We start from the raw sequence: 19140 nt of genomic DNA on the forward strand, positions 1-19140 counted from the left end.
TAAAATGTCTTTGGTTGTGAATTTCTGATGGGCTGAATCCACCTTGTGCTCAGGAAGGTCACACCACTTGGTTTTCTTGCATGAATGAGTGCTTTGCTATTCACACTAACTACAGCCATGCTCCAGGATTGCAGTGACTCCCATAAAAAGAAAATTTTCAAGTATTATTGGATTGCCTATGAAATTCCTCAAAGATAAGGAAATGACATCTTCAGTTAGCTGGTATTTTTTTCCCCATTCTGGTGAGCAGGCCAAATACGAGTTGATTTCTAGAGTACTTACAGTTTGTTTCCAAAATTCCTGAATCCTTTAGCTATCCTTACTAGCCATGTGTACAAAGGTCAGTTCTTCCCTTGGACACTCTCCCCAGAGACGAAAGATGGGTGAGTGGAGTGCAAAGCCACATGCTGCTAAGTCTAACATAAAATCCCCATAAAGCAGTCCTTAGGAAGCCAGCCCTCCCTCTTCCAGCTGTGTTTCTTGCTCTCCTGTGTCTCTGACCAGTTTGCAAACATGTTTCAGGGGGATCCGTTTCCTGCAGATTCTGCGGATGCTGCACGTGGACCGCCAGGGAGGCACCTGGAGGCTGCTGGGCTCAGTGGTGTTCATACACAGACAGGTGAGCCTGGCCAGACTGAGGGGACCCACAGCTGCTGCCAAAGCCTTGATGTTCACAGCACCATCCATTCAGCCCCGCTGCTGACACCACTTTTATTTAGTGAGGAGAAGGGTTGTCATTTATTTTCACTAAGTGTGGTTGTTCTGTCTTATATTCACTGCCAAATTTGGCAAATTTTGGCTAGTAGTTAGACTCAACAACAGAAAATGAGACTTCTGAAAACCAGTCCAAATATGTCCATAAAATATGTTTCTAAATTCCAGAGTTGTTTTGAATCTGGCACTGAAAAAAAGTTACCCAACTACTTTTTGGTGGCCAGAAGGTTGATGAGTCCTGGGTAATGAGACACTGAACTGTCTGTGGATTTTTGTTGATTTGCACAGCCAGCCCTCAGTGTCAATATTTTTGTTTGCTGAAATTGCAATTTTGTCTTCCACTTATCCTTTATAATCCATCAGTGTAAGGAAATTGAAGTGTCTCAATGAGATCATAATGCCATTATTTTGATTCTCTTTGCAGGAACTGATAACTACACTCTACATTGGATTTCTGGGCCTGATTTTTTCCTCTTATTTTGTGTACCTGGCTGAGAAAGATGCTGTAAATGATTCTGGAGAAACAGAGTTTGGCAGCTATGCTGATGCCCTGTGGTGGGGAGTGGTAAGTATAGAAATTTCACATGTTAACTCTGTCCAATGTGGAGTAAAATTCAAGCAAGCATGGAGTAAGAACAGCACTTTGAAGCAGCTTCTTACTGCTTCAATACACTTTCTGGTTTTGTAATTCCACACCACTACAAAAACACTATAGAAAATCTGTGTATAGAATGGATTATTAGTGTAAACACCAATAAAATATTATTTAGTGTTTACAGTCTTATATGATCTGAAAAAATGTAGAAACAGATGTTCTATTTCTTTATCCTGTCTTCCCCACTGGTGCAGTGTTTATTTCTTGTTACCTTTGTCATGGTAGTGTTCAGCTAAGATGATGACAGTCTTGTTAAATTAGGGGTAGTTTTTTTGAGAGGGGGATGGTATTTAGGTTTTCTTCATCCATCTTTTTGTTGGGTTGGGTTTTTTTTCCTTAAAATAGTTATCTATGTTTTGCAATTTGATTTGTGACTAATTCTGGAGCAAGAAGCATCGAAGATAAATAGGGAATCCAGGCACAGGACTCTTCTGAGGTGGTTATATTACTTTGGGAGACACTCAGTGTCTTTACATACCATTTATCTGTGCTATATTCTAACCATCTTGTTTAGAGATTTCTCAGCGTTTTCTAAGGTGCTACCACAACTTTGGTGCAGATATATCTTTAGTTCTGGTAGAAAATTTCTCTTTTATTGGTATTATTAGGGACAGTTGTCTCTTTATTTATTTATTATATGCACTTACTAGTGTGGCAGCTTTATTCTGGGATTATATTTTCATAAACATTTTAATTTTGTTGCTTCTGCTAGTAAATATCCCTACTCTTTTGTTCTCACTGGAACATAAATACTAGGGTGGCAATTTTGTTCTGGGTTTTTCCATCTGTAATTGTTCTCATTTTTGTTTCCTATTGCAGTTCAAAGAAAGGCACTTTTTGGAAACTTTTTCCTTGTCATTAGCATTCAAGCAATGGCTATTTATATTTGCTTTAGTTCTATTAGCTTAATCAAATAAACTGTCATCACTAAGTGCTACAGATCTTTGAAATGCATAGCCATCACTGATAACATACTTGCATTTTCAAAATGTGCTGATCTTCTAGAGTTTTTTCTTTGCTGCTTTAAATCAAAAGGATCAGAAGACTTACTGTGTAGCACAAGAAAGTGACTTTCTGTCAAGTAGCTTTTTTCAGTGCTTTCATGTCGTTATGGCATTTTTATTTTCCACTACAGTGGTCAGATGACTCAGTAATTTACAGTGGCAGCTGCATTTAAAAACACATGCTGTCATTGGCATTGCCATTAGAAACTGAGTGTGTGACAGACTGAAAATACAGTAAAACCTCCCACAGAAGCAACACAATCTGTCAGGATATCAAAATATTCTCCTTTCAGGGAATTATTGTTCAGTTTCATAGGCGTGCCAGATATTTTGTCTTCCCAATAAGCTTATTTAATCAATACATTTAATTATGATAATGTTTTTTAATTGTTATAGCTTCTGTTGTGTTGCAGCATGCCACAAAGTGTGAGAATACATTCAGCAAACACATAATGTAATTTCTTTTAATATTAAAGTAGAATTAGGTGTCCTTGTTCTGCTCTAACACACTTCCACTAACTGCTGAAAAGATTTAAGAGAACAAAACTGAGATGGATTCAGGTCCATCCCTTTCTGATTTCTTGATAGTGTAATAGTTTCCCTTCTTTCTGCTAGGAAAAAGCCCTGTAAAGTTAGGACAGAGAAAAAGTTAGCCCAGAGAAGCTGTGCATGCCCCATCCCTGGCAGTGTTCAAAGGGTTGGAACTAGGTGATCTTCAAGGTTTCTTCCAACCCAAACCATTCTGCGATTCTATGAATAGTTGGGAAGTCACAAGGATTCTTCCTAATAAAGGTCCCAAACTAATACAAAAATCTTCTCATTATATCTTGAAAGTTTCAGTTATGTTTAGCCAGAATTTTCTGATTTGGTTAAACACCACAAATTCTGGCCAGTGCAAACCCATTTGCAACCTGCAGAAGAGGATAATTCACAGCTCCTGTCTCAGACAACATCATGAGCTAGATCTCTCTTCTCTGAAAGTGCCTTTACCTGACATAGTAAAGAATGCTTCAAAAAGTCCTTGACAGTATTTGCACAGCCCTTTTCCCACTCTCCAGCACTGTGCTTTTCTTGTTATCTCAGTCTATGTGTACACTGCTAAACAATTCTTTGGGCAGCAGTGCCAGAATATGGAATTTAGCTGAAGTAAACCATACTAAAGATCTGTGTTTCCCCAACTAAACTGGAGTTGGGCACTTTCATATTGCTGTGCTTTGCTGACTACAGGCACACCCCTAGGGTGCATAACTTGTAATTAAATGTTCATTGTCATTGTTGTTATTTATAAGTCTATATTGCTTTTCCATTTTCATATGCAAATTGGCCTCCTGGACTTTATTTGAATTTCCGTGACAACTGGACAGTAGCTATTTGCCATGTCAGCTATGGGTTTCTTGAAAAACCCTAGGGTTACCTTATGGGATAAAGAGTTGTTTATATCATTGCTGCTTTTGAATGCAGTGCAAGTTGCATAAATTCTGCCAGTGGCAGGAGATCTGTATGTCTTTCAAAAACAGGTTTAGTGGTTTAGTGTTAGCAAGTAAAATAGATGTAATGTGGTGCATCTTTCTGTTCCCCAGTGCCAGTATTCAAAATTAGTCTGCTTACATTGTCTGTCATGTCCAGACTGACAGTTTTAAGGACCCAATGTAGATTCAAGACCAAGAAAACCAGGAAAATGTTAAAAATAAAATTTAAAAACCAGATACTTAAAAAAAATAAGATAAACATTCTCGTGGAATCTGTCAGAGATGATCACCTTCAGAAAGTGTTACCTGCTCACTGTCTCTGGGGGCTTCATGGGTTTTAGTGTTTGTTTGTGGGTTTTTGTTTTGTTGTGGTTTTTTTTTTCTTCCCTCTCCCCTTCAGAATTAATTTCAATCCCATCTCAGAGCAACTGAGAGGAACTCTTCTTTTGATATCCACTGAATGAATACACAATTTCCAACCTTCACTTTGGAACAAACATGCCTCAGAAAAACTGCTAACAGTGTCTTTGATCACTATGTCTATGAACACTATTTCCAAAAGCAATTATTGAATATACTCATGCATGGATCTTTCTCTGTTCCTTTTGCTTTGTATTGAAACAAGCAGTTTTCTGAAAATAACAGCTTTACTTGAGGATTTCTTTTTCCTTTAATTATTACAGCTTAGAAGATAGCCTTTTTCACTAAGGACCAAATTGAACCAAAAATTTACAAGTTTGCTTACTCCTAAGCATACACAAAACAATGTCCTATTTAGCAAAGCCCATCAGTATGTGCAAAATGTAAACTGAAAATCAAAGCTGGGGGGAAGCTTTGCTGAAAAGTTACAGGAAATTCCCCTCAAAACTGCACATTATTAAAACTTTTGCTAAATTAAAGCGATCTGACTTAATTTATAAAATAGTTGCATGTTAATTTTAAAAAATGGCTTAATGAAAAGTGATCTTGTGGATCTTGTGTTATTCAGAAGCCTTTTCCCACCTTTTCTCAGTTAAAAATCCTGTTGATAGCTGTAGACTGACTTCAGTGTTTGACACAGGGGGACATGCCAGTTTTAGTTCCTCTGTGGTTTACAAGTGTACCAACTATACACCTGCACAAAGACATCCTTTTAAAAAACTCTGATTTTGGGCATTATGTGTGGATTTTTTGAGAGTGAGTTGTTTACTTTAGGAACTGTTGGAGCAGGGGTTGAAAGATGAAGATATTTTTAAATCCACTTTATGAGCATCTCTTCCATTGCAGCTTCCTTCTCAGCTCTGAGCTTTAACTCCATGGGAGGTTCCAACTACATTTTGTTCTTGTGCAGTGAACTGTGATGGAGTAGATGTGAAGGAACCTTTTATTATTGTTACTTGCAGAGTATGAGGTAGATATTGTTGCATCTAGAGATTCTTGTACTTTTCAGCTGTTTAACTATCCAAATTTTCCCAGGTACACAGCAAGGATTTAATAGACACAACATCCTTACTTACCTGATTAGTTTCTGTGCTCACTTTAGCCTGATACAACCTAAAATAAAATCCTTTCCCTATTTAGTGCTGATGAACATTACTATTTCTTCTTTTTGGGTGGGTTTTTGCTTCATATTCCCCCATTCAAACTTTTGATGCATATTTAATAGGAACATCATTAGTCTTACTGCCTAAATTTCTGGTGATGTTCATCAGATTAAAGTTCTAAAACAGTCAATGGATGAATATGATTTTGTTCCTAATTAAAGCAATTGTTTTACAGGCTGCTTTTCAATGAAATTCAATGTGTGAGCTCTTGTATCAATTTAATTTCATTATGCCAACATGTTTACTATGCTGGAGTAGAAGTTGAGTCAATATTTCCATTATAATATCCTCTTTTACAACTGTAAAATTAGTATTGTGCTCTTTAGGGAGTTCTAATCCAGCTGTAAAGAATGACTTAGGGCAGAAACTTGGCATGTAAGGTTTCAACAGCATATATTTTGGGGACAAAAAAAAATTTAATTTCAGACTACAGATGGTATAGAGTTATGAGGGCAGAGGAAAAACTTAACTGCACACTTTGATTTGCAACCCAGTTTCCAAAATTTCTTTTTAAAAAAGGTTCCTAGGCAACCATCATAGGAAATACTTTTTGTGTGTGTGTGTGTTACTGATGATTTGTATAAACCAATTCAAAAACAAGGGGCAGGGAAGTGGGAAAGGAGGGACAAATATTTGGATATATATGCATTCTTCTTCAGTTAAACTTTGGCCAACTCAGAAGCACCTATTTCATTTCACATTTCTAGTTAATGTGTTTATTTCAACATTATTTTAAGACTGTAACACAAAATAGTTGATAACATGTTTCATTTACAGGATTTATATAATTTTTTTTAAACAGAGGCATAAACCATTATTTTCTCTCATAATATTCTCTTTAAGATGGCTTTTGAGGTCATAACTTTCCCCATAATTATATTTCATTTTTTATTCTATATTTTTAGAAATGGAGTTGTAGCTAAGCTTTAGGATTTTTTTTTTTCAAGCCACTCTCCTATGTAGGTAAGGAGATACCACCTTTCAGGACCTCATCAGTTCCTGAATTAAGATGGAATTTTAACAAAAAGGTTTATTTAAAGAAACACTACAGTTATATATAGGGTAGTTCATGCAAAACAGAATAGAAAAGACTCATTTGTTCAAGGAGGCAACACCTCTTTGAAAACATGCTTTCTCCAAAATATCAAGCCTCCAGCAGGTGTTTAATCATTGCTGCAATTTCTTTTCCTTGAGCAGCCTGAGAAACCCAAGGCTTCAAGGCTGCTCTTTCCCTGGTTCCCATCAGTATCCAATGACATGAAACAGTTTTGGAAAAAGGCCATGTTTTAAAAATTTGAATTAAGAATTAAAAACAAATACTTGAATGTTTTGAGTGTCAGCATCCAGCAAGGAACTTGCAACAAACATGACCAGCTCAAGCTGCCCCTTCTTCCTTGTGTTTGCCTGGCACACAGTGGCTTTGCTTAGAGGGTTCACAAGGTCAGGACAAGATGTGTGGGGCTGTGGGACCAATGTCTGTGTCCCAGGCAGCTGAAGGCCACAGTGGCAGAAGAAAATCTGCCCAGCCAAGAGCTGAGCAGTGCCTCAGCTGCTTGAGGGCTCCGTGTGGCTTCCCATGCTCTGGTTTGGTTAGCCTTCCTTGGAGTAACAGATGAAAATCTCTCTAATTTTCAAATTCAGAAATAGCTGGTGAATTTAGGTGAATAGGTGAATTTAAATTGCTCTCAGATGCCAAATGTATCCTTCTGCTTCAAACAAATAAGTTCTTCCCTTGAGCTCATGCAAATAATGAGTTATTAAGCCTTGTTATGCTACATCACTGTGGTGGTAATCTCAACTTCAGTGCTCTGAAAAGCAAACTCAACAGATGTTTCCTGCATGTGTGCTTTAAATTATCTGTTCCTGCTCTCAGTGTTTTATATGAAATGGTGATTCATTAGACTGTTTTCAGGGTCTTTACTACATGGAAAATTTTCCTCTTGCTATTTATGCCAGCGTTATCTCTGGAGCGCTTCACGCCCGCCCGCAGCCACAGTGCCTGGTGTGAGTGACAGTGTGTGTGTGTGCTCTTCCCATGCAACAGCCCTGCAGCATCCTCAGCAAACAGCAACCAGATCACCAGCTCACAACTGCTGGCAGCCTTTCCCTAAGGAAAGTGTGTGACATGGGCAGGCAGCCCCTCTCCCAGTAACTTCGTATGCTGTACAGTTCCCTCAGCCATGAAGACTTTAATTAATGATTCTACTTTGCAAGATTTTTAACTCAGTTTCTTGTATGTTTTTCCATTCAGTATTAGGTGGGGTGCAAACCTGGAAGGAAGAGTTAACCTTCATTAGTGTCACACAGGCTGACAGTGGGAGAGTTAGGAATGCAGCTAATGCTTCTTTGAAATAAATAAAAAAGGAAGAGAGCAACAAACCCAAAGTGCCATGTTAATACTTGCTGTAATGCCCTCTCTGTTTCTCTTTGCAGGTGACTGTTACAACTATTGGCTATGGAGACAAAGTGCCACAGACCTGGATAGGAAAGACGATTGCATCTTGTTTTTCGGTGTTTGCAATCTCATTTTTTGCACTGCCTGCGGTAGGTTATTTTGCACTTTTGCAACAGTTTGATGTTGGTTCATTATCAGAAGGAACTTTTGTTATTGATTCTTTAACCTTTCATTTAACCTGGTATTGTGTAAGCTTTGTATTAAGCTTCTATATTGGTGCTGAAATTTATGTAGCTTGTAGAAACAAAAGAGCTTCTAGAAGTAGCTAAATAAATATGCATTGGTTTTCCTATGCAGCACTAGATTTGAGAAGGATTTGTATTTGAGAAAGAGATGTTTAATTCCAAGTAATTGTCCCAGTCTATCTCAGAAGTGTAAAGGAAATTATTTGTATTTACTTCTTAGTGGTGACTTAATGATGCTGTGTTTTTTTTAAGGCATTCAGTCATAGTTTATTCAACTGATTCTCCAAGGTGAACTGAAGAATTCTCATGTACATTCTTCTTCTAGAAGATTTTCAGCCAGAGATGCTGATGCAGTTCTTCACAAAATTAATATCTGTCCAAGGCCAAAGTTCTGTTTTCAAAAGTGACCTAGACCTGACCTTTTAAATCTGTTATGGCACTTTGTTTGCACTGAAAACAGGTTCCTAAGTGCTTTCAAACAAGAAACAAGGCACTTGAGTGCCAAGGGTAAATTCAAAATCAGCAAAACTTGGACTGTGGCTTAAAAACCCAAATATTCAGTGCCAGGGGTAGTTAAGGGTATGTTTTCCACAAATTGGCAGTACTCCTGAATTGTGCTGTTAAAATGTTTGTGCCACCTGAAGCATTCTGTTTACATGTTTATTTTTCAGTTCAGGAACACAAACAGCTGTGTCAGAAGATGTTTGTGTAGTTCCAATGAAGAACTGGTGGGGATGGTACAGAATAGATAAGAATACTTTTATGCCAATACCATCACAAATGTTCTTCACAGCATGAAATAGTAGTTACTAAAACTCTGATGACCTTTTAAAATTAGTTACCTACTTTAAATGAACATAATCTTTTACAGAGGAGGATAATTAAATTTTTAAAATTCTCCAACATTAAAAAAACCCATTAAAATATTTAAAGTTTGCCTTTAAAGCATGATTTCCCCCCCTCCTCATTCTAATCTCTTCCACTTTTATTTTAGAAGATAAATCAGATAAGGGAAATTATCAGTATGGAAAATGCCAAAATCTACTTTTTTGACTGAAGAGTGCTGGTGGTGGGGTGTTTGTTTTGTTTTGGGTTTTTTTGGGTTGGTTGGTTTTTTAAAATCAGTCTAAAATGCCACAAAATTGTTTTATAAATGATTGTGTAGCAACCATGCCTTCACAGCCATATTTTATGTTTACCTGTCAGATTTCCCTTATCTTTGTTGAAGTAGAACAACACCAATCACCCCTTTATTAGTGGGATTTTCCTTACTGAAAGAAGTTGTTCCTGTGAGTTGCCCCAAGGGGGAATTCAGGGTTTGAAGCTCTATTGAGGCTTTCCTGTTGGTGTTTAAAGTAAGAGGATCTGGCTGAGATCACACCCAAAAAAGTGATTGTAGTGGCTAAATGCAGCTGGTGTGGGTTCTGGATCAGGCAATGATCCCTCATTTCCCAAATATGTGGTGTTTGAGCATCGTCATCTCTTTGATCTTTACTAAATGAACATAATAGGAGGGGCATTTCATGTTCCTTTCAAAATACTTAATGATTAATAGAGTTCTTAGAGGTTGAGCCAAGATCCCTGGCTGCTCTGATGCCTTCTACTATGTGTAGAAAAAGAATTGTGCTTTCCTTGAGTAGGTGTAATCATATAAACTAATTTATAAAATATTTCCTTTTCATCTATGACTAAAACTTGTGTTAAATATGCCTATACCTGTGCAAAAGACCACATAAATGGCTTGCTCTTTACTTAAACTTGGACTTCATATCTAGACTACATGTGGAGTCTGGTTTGGGTTTCACACAATCCAGTGCCATTAGTCCATGTTCTTTTTATTCTGAGAATGACTTAGATGGCTTTGTGTTCAATTGTAAAATATGTCCTTTTCTCTTCTTCATCCTCTTTCCTCAATCCCACTGTGGATTAACATATGGAAATAGAAATTACCATACCACAGTTAAAAGATCTAGTGGCTTACATCATACCCTGCTAAAGCCTTACTTCTCATAAAAATATAGTTAAGCCCATCAGGCTTGATTTTTTTCCCCTATTCTGTCATTCCCCTAAAGAAGCCTTTCTGAGACCTTTAGAGGGTATGAAATATCATTTCTGTTTCCTTTCTCGTGTCTGAGTCCAGCAGGCTTTGCATCAGAGCATGATGGCATTCACAGTTTGCTTCTCAAGTAGTAATAACTGAGACTAAAAATTTCACTGTATTAAGTCATTTCCTCTGAATAATTAGTTGAGTTTTATGATGCTGAATACAAGTTTATTAGCACAACATAATTTGGCAATTTTATATGTGGTTCTTTCCCCCAACTGTGACCAAAAAGAAAGCAAAAAAAAAAAAAGCAGAAAAAAAAAAAAAAGCAAAAAAAAAAAAAAAACTTTGTCTTCTTTCCTCAGGGAATTCTTGGTTCAGGCTTTGCCCTAAAGGTACAACAGAAACAAAGACAGAAGCATTTCAACCGTCAGATTCCAGCTGCTGCCTCACTCATACAGGTACTGAGTTCTTGCACATTGCACACTGTCATTTCTTTCATTTGTAGTAGGTTTTTTGTTGTTTTTTTGTTTTTTTTTTTTTTTTGTTTTTTTTTTTTTTTTTTTTTTTTTTTTTTTTTTTTAGGTTTATTTTTTTTGCATGCTGTTGGCAGTTTTTCCCTCCCTGATTCCCATTAAAAACTGTACAGGAGTTGCAGATGCAAGTTTTGGAAATCCAGTCGTTAATGTGAACTAATGAGCAGAAAAGTGCACTCCCAAATCAGTGTAAACTGTCTAATTCAGCTGGTTAAAATCAAAACTGAAAGTTATCCCATATTATTAAACACTTTACCTGGAGAAAATGGTATGATATGTTATGCTTGTAGCAATGAAAAAAACAAAATAAAGAGGAAGTTTCATGTAGAATTGTGCTTTTAAAAATACACTGTTGCTTGTAAAGACAAATGTCAAATATGCTTCAGTTGGTGCAACTGAAATTTCTAAAAATCTCAAATTTAGGAGAAATAAGTCAGAATCTTAAATAGGGAAATTTTTTTTGACTTTTCAGCTCTAGAACAGGTTGCTGGGAACCACTGGCATTCTGTGAAATCAGTCTTTTCATGCAGGGTAACTGACAGGCAGGAAAATATTGATTCCCCCTGTTATAAATACAATTGCAGTTCAGTATCAGTATGGTTAAAGAGATTTTATCCTTTGTTTCATTGGATCTAGCATTGCACCCTGGACAAGAATTAATGTGGTTTCATTCCAGATTTTCCCATCTTTTCCTCCCTCTACTCAGTACCTGCACATAGCTTTAGAAGCACAGAAATCAAATTTAAAAGGAAACTCGATGCACACCATATCATTTTTTTTTTCTCATGTGACTTATTTCTCCAGCTTCATGAATGAATGTGGGTTTCCAGGTCAGGATCTTTATGGAAACAGTAGCTAACTGTAAAATTTATGCTTGAAACTAAACAGTCCCAGAGTTAATGTGGAAAAGACCCTGGTTATAGCCAGAGATTAGCTAAAACCTTGAGACTCGTATGATATGGTTTTGGAAAGAATGGATTTTTTTTAATGTTCCCACTGATTCTTTTTGGGAAGTGAGTACCAAATCATTGGGAGGCCTGAGATTGCATGTCCAGAATGTTGTGCTGGGCTTCATCAGAAATGCTAAAGAGTAATAGAGGATAGACTATGAGTGGCTGAGTACCTGTTCTTAATAGCTGCAATTATGATTTACTAGTAGTCTCAGACTTCTGAAAGCCAATTCACTTAGTGCTCTACAAATGACTTATAGAAAGATTGTTCTTAAACCAAGATGTTTATAAAATAGGTACAAGACAAGAGAACAGCCCAGATGAGTAATTTTCATTCCCAATTCTTGGTTTCTTCTAGAGGTCATTTGTTTCTTCCACTATTCTGTTAATCATGGAGGGATTTATATGGTGATTGTCTTTTCTTTGATTTTCCAGCTGCTGTCTGTTTCCCCCTCTCTTTCTGCCTTGTTTTTTTTCTTTCATCTAGAGTTTTCTGGCCTTCCCTCCTTTAGATTTTTGTATAAGTGTGTCCTTTCTTTGTGTAGTAAGTGAGGATCTGCCTTTTTAACTTGGAGACTCATAATTAATTAATTCTGATATTTACACAGTTAAGAGAGAGTGCAGTAGTGGTTTTTTGTTGGTCTTGTTTCCTACCCTGCTTTTCCTCCCTCAGAACATGGGATTTAATCACTGGTGGTTGCAACTGGGTTTGGGTTTTGGCTCCTGGTTAACCTCTGGTGCTATTCTGTTGTGTCCTCAGTTTCATTTCTTCATGTGAATATAGCCCTACTGACCACATCACAATTCCTTTGGGTTTTTTTTTCTGGCAGTATTTTTGTGAGGCACAAAAGAACCATTTTTGTCTTTTTCTGAGTAACACATCCTGCCTGTAACACAGGATGCAATAGGCAAAATGCCTAAAGTCAGGTAGGAAATTGGGGCAGAACATGAAATTTAGACCTTTTATGAGTCCAGTCCAGAGTTCTCTCTCATTATTTGTTTGTTGCTACTGAGAATAAAAGTTGCACTTGAAAATACTGGTTTCCCAGTCCTAATTATGTGGTTTCTATTTACTAAACAAGGATTCTAAACCATGCTGAGTTGGTTTCCAGAGGGCAAATTCAAGAATATCATTAAATAAAGAATGACTGACATGCTACTTGGAAGTTACTGTGTTGTACAGTGAGCCACTAATTTGATAGATTAATGAATCTGTTGCTTTAAACATTTGTTCCAGACTGCCTGGAGATGCTATGCTGCAGAGAACCCAGACTCCTCTACGTGGAAAATATACATTCGAAAACCTGCCAGGAATTATCATTTGCTGTCACCCAGCCCAAAACCAAAGAAATCGGTGATGGTATCAATAATTAATGCTTCACATTATTAGAACTTTAAATTTTTAGATTAGATTGAGGTTTTTTTCACTCTCTAGAAGTTATCTGTTCTGCTTGTTTTCCAGATTGTGACTTGGTTTCAAATTTTGATTTACATTTCTGTTTTGACTGTTTCAGTATAAAAAGATTATACACTAGAAGTTGATTTGCTTAATTTCCCCAAGCTTGACTTTTTTGATGGATCTAAGGGTTTGGAAAAGAGTAATAATGACCTGACTCAGGTACAACAGTCAGTTACTTACCATTGGTGTTTGGAAAACTATTAGGAAAGGTGAAAAAAAAAATTGCCAAATAAGTAACTTAGAATTGATTAAAGCAAACCAAACTCAAAAACACTTCTGTTTCTCTCAGCTATTGATTTTGTGATTTTTCTAAGCTTTCATGGTAAAGACTTCCTGTGCCTCCATACAGTAGGATTGTCATATCAGCAGATTCCATAACTTCAGAATTTTTTGGTTTTAAATAGAGCAACAAAACCCCTTTGTCAGAATCTTTGGATTATGTGTGAGAGAATATTACACAGCAGTCTCAAGCTAGAAGGAGACGATGTTGTGCAAAAATCTTCTCTTGTATCTCCAAGGTTCATCTGAGTTCAGTAGCAATATATCCATTGGCTTTGTGCTGAGGGTGTGATTTATTGCATCCATACATAACATGATAAAGATATTCTAGAATAGTTTGATTTATATAAGCTGCTGCATAACTAGCAGATTTTCTTTTTACTGCAGGCAAGGGATTTGGAAATGACAATGTGCAGAAATCTAGTGATTAGCCAGTTTTGGCAGGATGAGGGGGCAGCATAATGAGAAACACAGTGTAGGATCATGAAAATGTAATTCAGGCACTCTCTTAATTGGTTATAGCTCATTGGGGACTGTGTTATTATTGAAGACATCAATGAAGAGACAGCTCTGTGTGACTTGCTTTGAGTAATTTAGTTTCTGTTGGCTTTTTTAGGTTAAAAAGAAGAAATTTAAGTTAGACAAGGACAATGGGCCTTCTTCTCCAGACAGGATGTTGGCTATACCACACATCACTTACGACCACGTGGCAGAGGACAGGAAACCTGATTTCAGTTTTGAACCATTTGAAAATTCTGGTAAGAGGCTCCATTATAAAATGCCAGTAACTGTGATGAGTTCTGTGATTATATTTGCATACAGGTCCTTTTTAGTGTTTGTAGAAAAGAAGGAAAGAACAAGCTCTTGTCATTCTAAAGCAAAAATTGCTTTTTTGCCTTTGGTTGATGGCTTGTCTGGGTAAGATTTAACCATTGCTTTAGTGAGCATGCTCCACTGCAGACAAATGAAATAATTTCTCATTTCTGCCTGCTGGAAGACTTATGACTCTTAGGCTGGTGCATACATTCCCCAGTTCTGCAATTGACTGAAATTACAGGGATTAGCTATCAGCTTTTCCATGTGTAATTTACCCAGGATGTGTTACTATTGTGCTTGTACCTGAACCAAGAAGGATTGGTGTGCCTTGGCTGCACCAACCGTGTCTGCCACATGAAACCATCATGTGCTCATGCCATCTGCTCAGTGCTGTGAATCAAGTTTTGAAAGCAGAAGTACTTAAGATAAATGTGGATCCAGCTGTATTAAATGTCTCTGTACAAAATGGTACAGTATGAGGAAAAAGAAGACAGGACATTGATAATTACCTCATGATTAATAGCTTATTTATATTTGTTTTTTGCTCTACTGAACTTCCAAAATAACTCTGATTTGCAATGTGGCATTTTCACAAATGTACTTTTATTGAAAGCTTTTAATGTATTGCTCAAATTTTGGCAACAAGAACAAGGTTTAATTTTTAATGTGTGTTTTACTGATTATGGATACCTTAAGTACTTATGTTTTTCCTCCTTAAAAATTTGAATGAATTTAATGGGCTTTAAAATAAAACAGCAGCATGGCCTGGAACTGGGCATGTTTTTGTTCAAGCAGAAAGTCTTGCCTTCCATGTACTATTTTGGTGTGCTTGTGTTGTTCTGCATCATCCATGCTTTCCCACTCTTTCTTGGCCTCTGCTAAGGAATGGTTGCAATTGCATCTGGTGGTAGAAATGACATTGCTGCTAAAAGGTGGACAAGTACTGAGCTGTGTGTCTCAAAATTTGAGTGCAGACACCTTTCTTCAAAACAGTCAAATGACAGAACCTTACAAATGCTTAGAGTTGTAAATACCCACCTTTTACCACTAAATTCTGATTGAGGACAATGCAATTTGATGACACCCTACTACTGGCAATTCAAATATCAGCCCTATAGCTTGCAACAAGAGGATTTTCTCTAATTTCTTCTGACACTTATCTTTTTTCTTTTTTATCTGTGTTCTCTTCTGTAAACTGTTACAAGTATACAGGACAAACAGGAAAGTTAAAATTGCTTGGTAAGTTGAGGAAAATAACTGTATTAATAGCATGCCAGCTTATGACAGTGTAATGTTTGCAGTGCTTTTCATGTGTTTCTAGTGTCATATAATTTCTAAGAAATCTTTTGCAGCCAAGGAGATCTAGACAGACAGAAAATGTACATTCTCACACTTGTAATCACATCTGCACCCAGTCTCATTGCAAAGAGAAAAATGAGCACTCATTTGGATAAGTAGATGACTTCTAATTGTTTTGATACTTGAGAAAAACTGCTCATGCATATAAAACAAATAGAAAAAGATAATTTTCTAATAAATAAAATACAATTCGTCCAGTAGTTATCTAAGCATATGATGCAAATTAATTTTTAAATAACTATATTAAGATGGGAGAAAACTTTCAAATTTTACCCTCTAGTGCATTCTGAAGTACATGCATCTGTTCCTGTAAAAATGTGCTGTAGATATTTGTGAACAGATGGGGACCCATAGATTAAATAATTTATTTTACTGCTTGTCTGGATTCTGTGATCACTTAAGCAGCCATGTAGTCTTGTGATGTTTCTAATGGGCTTGCTTAGGCACTTTCTTAACAATTGAGTGTTCCCCAAAGACAGTAGGATTAGAGCTAGGTCTGGGGAAAAGACCCCTATGGTTTAGTGAGAGTGCTATGAGCCACCTGTAAGTTTTCTGCTCTGAAATCACTACAGAGCAGAGTTTTCCTTCCAGTGACTGAGTGCAAGGATGCTCAGGCTTGGATTAAAGTGACTGAAGGTGCAAGGTTCAGCTTCACTCCTGAACCCACACGGGTCACAGGTGCAATTAGGGTGTTAAAATTACAAAAAACAGCTAAACCAAACTGAATCTCCTTGTCTCTCGTCATCAATCCTTGAGTTTCCACCATTCCAAGAGATGCATCTCTGTTGGGGATGGACATGGTGGGCCAAGATCAGGAGGGCAGTGAGAGCCACCAAACAAATCACTTGTTTGATGTGAAATAGAAATTCCTTCATCCTGGGGAAATATCAAAGGACCTTTTCCAGCCATCATAGGTTCAGTTTCTGTGTCCCAGCCAGGCAGCCAGAGCTCAGTGGACCTGAGAGATTATCTGACATTGTTCTCACAGCAGCTCAAAGAAAGAGGAGAGACTTTTTTTACTTACTGTGAAAAAGATTACCTGCACAGAAAACAGGAGATGCCAAGTCAAAAGCTCAGAAGGAAGAAACTTAGTACAAGGATAAAGGATGCTCATTCATTTTAAATTGGGTCTTCACAAAGGCTGTAGTAACATATCCATATGCTACTTTCTCACATTCAGTAAATTTTTGGGCTGCCCACTTCACACTTCTTCACACTCCTGAATCCCTCATCTGGCTTCCCTGCCAGTATCTTTGTGCACCCAGAGATTTCAATTTTTTTTTCTCCCTCTTTTCTTTCTCCTGGCATCACCAGTTCAGCAAAAACTTAGGGAGCCATGGCCCATCCTGGCTACTTCAAAAATTAACCCTGGGTGGAACCAGGACATGTGTGTAGCACTGAGAGAACACTTGCAAAATGAGGATTTTTATCATATTTTTTTTCTTTACTGCAATACTTTTTTAAGAGTTGTTCTCATTGCATAAAAATAAGGCACCATTCCTGAAAAATATCAGTCTGTCCAAGTGTGTGAATTCACAGGCAGTTCTTAATGAAATAGTTATTAGCATAATTAGCAAATAATAATTAGTGCTATCCAAAAGAACTAAACACAATGTAAAGATTGTGTTTTGCTGAGACTCTTTCTCATCACTGACTCCCTTTGCTTGTCTGAAACATTTCCCCAAAAAAATTCAGCTCAGGGCAGGCACTTGGTTTACATGGTTGAAGTGGGCAGCTTCAAAAACTTTTTATGGGATGTGTTTGGGAGATTCAAATGTGGGTGTCCAAGCTGTCCTATCCACCTGGCAGCACTGAAATCTGGCAGGAGAGAGCTGCAGAAAGAGCAGGAAAGGGAAAGACTTGAGGGACCCTGAAGAATGAAATTGGCAAGACTGACCTTAGGGAGGAATATCTTGCAGCAGTTGACACTGCCATGAAAAATGGGCTTGGAGAAGCAATGATGCCTCCACAGTGCTGACTAAACATTCTGCCAACATGTAATAAACTCTTGTGCAGTTTCATACACTATTTTCCACAGTATTTTTAGTTTTGTGTCAGGTGGAACATGCTAAATTTTAGGTATGTCTGCATCTCCTCAGCTGTCTGTCTGGAGTGTCTTTTTTTTTTTTCCCCCTTTTGTATTTTTTTTGTCTCCTGTCCTATATCTGTTTCATGTGCATCTTCACTCTGACTCAGATTGTCAGCGCTCCTGGCCATCCTTTTCCACAGACCAGCAGTCTTCCAGCGCTCCTTCCTCTCCAGGTAAAGCTCATATTATTTCATTGTTCCATCATTTTTCATCACCTTAGTTAATTTCTAAATCTCTGCAATGCTCTGTCTGGAGCTGTCTGCTGTGGCACAAAAAATTATAGAGCTGGTTTCTAAAAAAGAGGTGTATCAGTAGAACTTTGAGTTTGGACATTGTAAACATTTGTATATTACAAATATTTAAATTCACCCATTATTATCCATTGAAAACTAGTGTCTAAAGCTTCAGCTTTTTTTTTTCTCTTTAGTCTTCACATTTAGAAATTGTGTCCTTTTAGAGTATTTTCTAACACTGCTTTCTAAGAAAGACTTGTCCAAAGGCTAATGGCAATTAATTTATTTTTATAAGTTAAAAACGAGCTCCCTGGTGTTCTGCTTGAGCCATGTTTCAAGGCACTTTGAGGCAGAGAAACTCTCATTAAGGCCATGCTCTTTTCTTAGTTATGATGATCTCAGAAATTTTTAAAACAGAGAGAAGGAGATAACATGGTTGCTTCATCCTAATCAGCTCCTGCTCTCTGTGTGCTCACACAAGAATTCTTTCAAATAGGCTGAGGTCCAGTCTTGGCTTCTGATTCTTTTGCCATTGTGCCAGCCCCTCTTTCCCCTCCCACAAAGCTGCAGAGCAGTGGCTGTGACTGATCCAAGAGCTGCTGTATGGTGTGTGCTGTGTCCCATGAGCACAGTCTAGTGAGTGTTCAGCAAACCCTTTACATGGCCCTAAGTTCAGCAGTTTTTATCACTTGTCATCAGGAAAACAAAAACATTTGTGAGTCTTTATTTACTAGAAACTGGGAAAGTTTTATTTATGTCATGTAGAAATGAAAACAGTGAAAATTAATTTAGTGAAAGCCCAAAGAAGTGTCTTAGAAAGACATTTCACTGCACATCTCTATCTGGAATTATTTTGCTAGTTTCACAGCCATTTTTTGAATGATGGCTACAGCAAAGTGATTAAATACTATGGTACTGTAGTATTAATATGATACTAAAAGCAAAAATAGGAATTAATGTTGCTAAAACTTACTACAAAATTTTAATTTCAAAGTGCTATAAGTGGCTCCTGCTTTTAATAAATGTATCTACTATCAGTTGTCTTATTTATTTTAAACTAGTATTTCAGAGGTCATCCTTTCCTATTACAACTTCTGGAGTACGTAGACTTTCCTTTTGTAGTTTTGGACAGCCATGTGCTTAATGATGAAATAATACTTTCTCTTCAGTTTGCTTTTTTTAGTTTTTAATTCAGATCTATTTCTGCCATATTAAAATACCCAAATATCTGATTAAAATGGTTGCATTAAAATAAATTTTTTTTTCCTGATATTTCCACTTCAATTCTCAGAAAATGTCAGCTACATTTA

General features: G+C 37.1%; 1 protein-coding gene across 5 annotated transcripts in view; it reads left to right on the forward strand.

Moving 5' to 3' along the window:
• The window catches only part of KCNQ1 (potassium voltage-gated channel subfamily Q member 1), a 314921-nt gene that overhangs the window by 72615 nt on the left and 223166 nt on the right, over positions 1–19140 (forward strand). Inside the window, exons 5-12 of one of the 5 annotated variants that reach the window (XM_079308420.1) lie at positions 523–619; positions 1139–1279; positions 7859–7969; positions 10475–10570; positions 12833–12955; positions 13950–14091; positions 15362–15388; positions 17705–17770. In XM_079308420.1, the coding sequence (XP_079164546.1) occupies positions 523–619; positions 1139–1279; positions 7859–7969; positions 10475–10570; positions 12833–12955; positions 13950–14091; positions 15362–15388; positions 17705–17770 (803 nt within the window). The remainder of the gene's footprint in view (positions 1–522; positions 620–1138; positions 1280–7858; positions 7970–10474; positions 10571–12832; positions 12956–13949; positions 14092–15361; positions 15389–17704; positions 17771–19140) is intronic. The other 4 variants (XM_079308422.1, XM_079308423.1, XM_079308421.1 and 1 more) reach the window with 4 other exon arrangements.

This window comes from Erithacus rubecula (assembly GCF_903797595.1).
Source record: "Erithacus rubecula genome assembly, chromosome: 6".
Lineage (NCBI taxonomy): Eukaryota > Metazoa > Chordata > Aves > Passeriformes > Muscicapidae > Erithacus > Erithacus rubecula.